Below are 1650 nucleotides of genomic sequence, written 5' to 3'. Positions count from 1 at the left end.
AGTCTTGAGTTTTGTGAGTCTGGCTGAGGAGAAATTTCACTCAGAGAGAGGCCCAGTGACACTCAGGCCAGAACAAGGTGGGCTGGCAGCCCTTACCCACCCTCCCTCTCTCTAGGATGGCTGCCTGACAGACCCTCCCTCTCGGTGCAGCCAGGCCCCAGGGTGGCCTCAGGAGAGAATGTGACCTTGCAGTGTCAGTCACAGAGCCCGAGGGGCACGTTCATTCTGTCCAAGGAGGGGGCAGCCGATCCCCCCCTGCGTCTGAGATCAGAGAACCGAGCTCAGCAGTTCCAGGCGGAGTTCTCCATGAGGCCTGTGACCTCAGCCCACGGGGGCACCTACAGGTGCTACAGCTCACACAGCACCTCCCCCTTCCTGCTGTCACTCCCCAGTGAGCCCCTGGAGCTCCTGGTCTCAGGTGAGGGCCCCTGAACCTGTGTGCTGAGCTGTTAGCTCAGGGTCCCATCCCCAGAAAAATCACAGGCTGAAAGGCAGTGAGGGGCTGTAGGGATGGTCACGCAAGGAGATCTGCCCCTCAGAGACTCTCCACCCCATGCACCGCCCTCCCCATCACCTGGTACAGAAGGTGCCACGTAGGCAGTGTGAGGGTCTGAGGGGCCACAGGGCAGATGCAGGAGGAGTCTGAGTGAAATGGGGAGTCTTGGATGGCCCCAGTGTCTCACACTTTGTCCTCCTTCCCTGCACTCTTCGGTACCCCAGCCCCCCACCAACAGCGACCATGTCAACAGCTGATGAATCCTGGGTCCGCTCAGAGGGAGCATTGTCGACCCCAGGAAATTTCTGAGTCTCTTAGAGGATCTAGCGCCCTCCCACCACCCCCCACTCAAAGACATGCTTGTGTCCCAGGGGACCCAGGATTCCGGGAGAAATTTCAGGGAACTATTGGGCTCCAAGGTCTCTGAGGATTCTCCCCCCCACTCCATGGAGTCAGGCCTAAGAAGGAGAAGTGAGGCCGGTGACAGGTGGGTGGTCATGTCAGAGGGAGATGTTGGGCCCAGGCTGAGGGAGAAGTAGAGGCCGGAGAGTTGGAGAGAGGACAGGGGGACATGCCCTCAGCTGCTCATTTCCAGAGCCCCTTGGATGGAAGCCCTCACCCCACAGGTGGGGTCCTGATCCTTCTCAGAGCAGGACAGGTGGCTGCTCTGGCCATGGTGAGACCTGCTGTGGGTGACAGTGCTATCCACACTGCTATAGTGAGAAGTGTCCCCACCTGTGGGCACCAGTCTGCAAGGCCCAGTTCCCCCTGGAGCCCTCCAGGCCCTCAGTGCTCACCTGAGACTCAGGGGGACCATGGAGGGCTCACGAGGAACTAGCAGGTCCTGCCCAGACACTGTGTGAAATTCACGTTTGCTATCTGCATTTTCTGTGCATACCTCTCTGTTATTGCTCTTTTGCTGGGAACTTGTAGGCAATGCTTACATATAACCTGCAAACATTTAGACTTTAAAAACATGGATTTCTTCTTGTATTAATGGGGTATATTAAATGTATGTATTTATTATGAAGAATACCTTATTTACATGATGTTTCTTTAAAAAGATGCTTCAAAATATTAAAATTTAAAAATATGATTTTATTGATTTCAGAGAGGGAGGGAGATACAGAAACATCAATGATGAGACAGAACCA

The 1650-nt window shown here is 54.7% G+C and overlaps 1 protein-coding gene across 1 annotated transcript in view; it reads left to right on the top strand.

Annotated features, from left to right (window-relative positions):
• The window catches only part of LOC107183295 (leukocyte immunoglobulin-like receptor subfamily A member 6), a 3912-nt gene that overhangs the window by 1400 nt on the left and 862 nt on the right, over positions 1-1650 (top strand). Inside the window, exon 4 of the mRNA XM_015564899.1 lies at positions 116-418. Within this exon, the coding sequence (XP_015420385.1) occupies positions 116-418 (303 nt within the window). The remainder of the gene's footprint in view (positions 1-115; positions 419-1650) is intronic.

This window comes from Myotis davidii, unplaced genomic scaffold (genome assembly GCF_000327345.1).
Source record: "Myotis davidii unplaced genomic scaffold, ASM32734v1 scaffold1741, whole genome shotgun sequence".
In the NCBI taxonomy this organism is placed as follows: domain Eukaryota; kingdom Metazoa; phylum Chordata; class Mammalia; order Chiroptera; family Vespertilionidae; genus Myotis; species Myotis davidii.
This window is presented reverse-complemented; position numbering and strand designations above follow the sequence as displayed.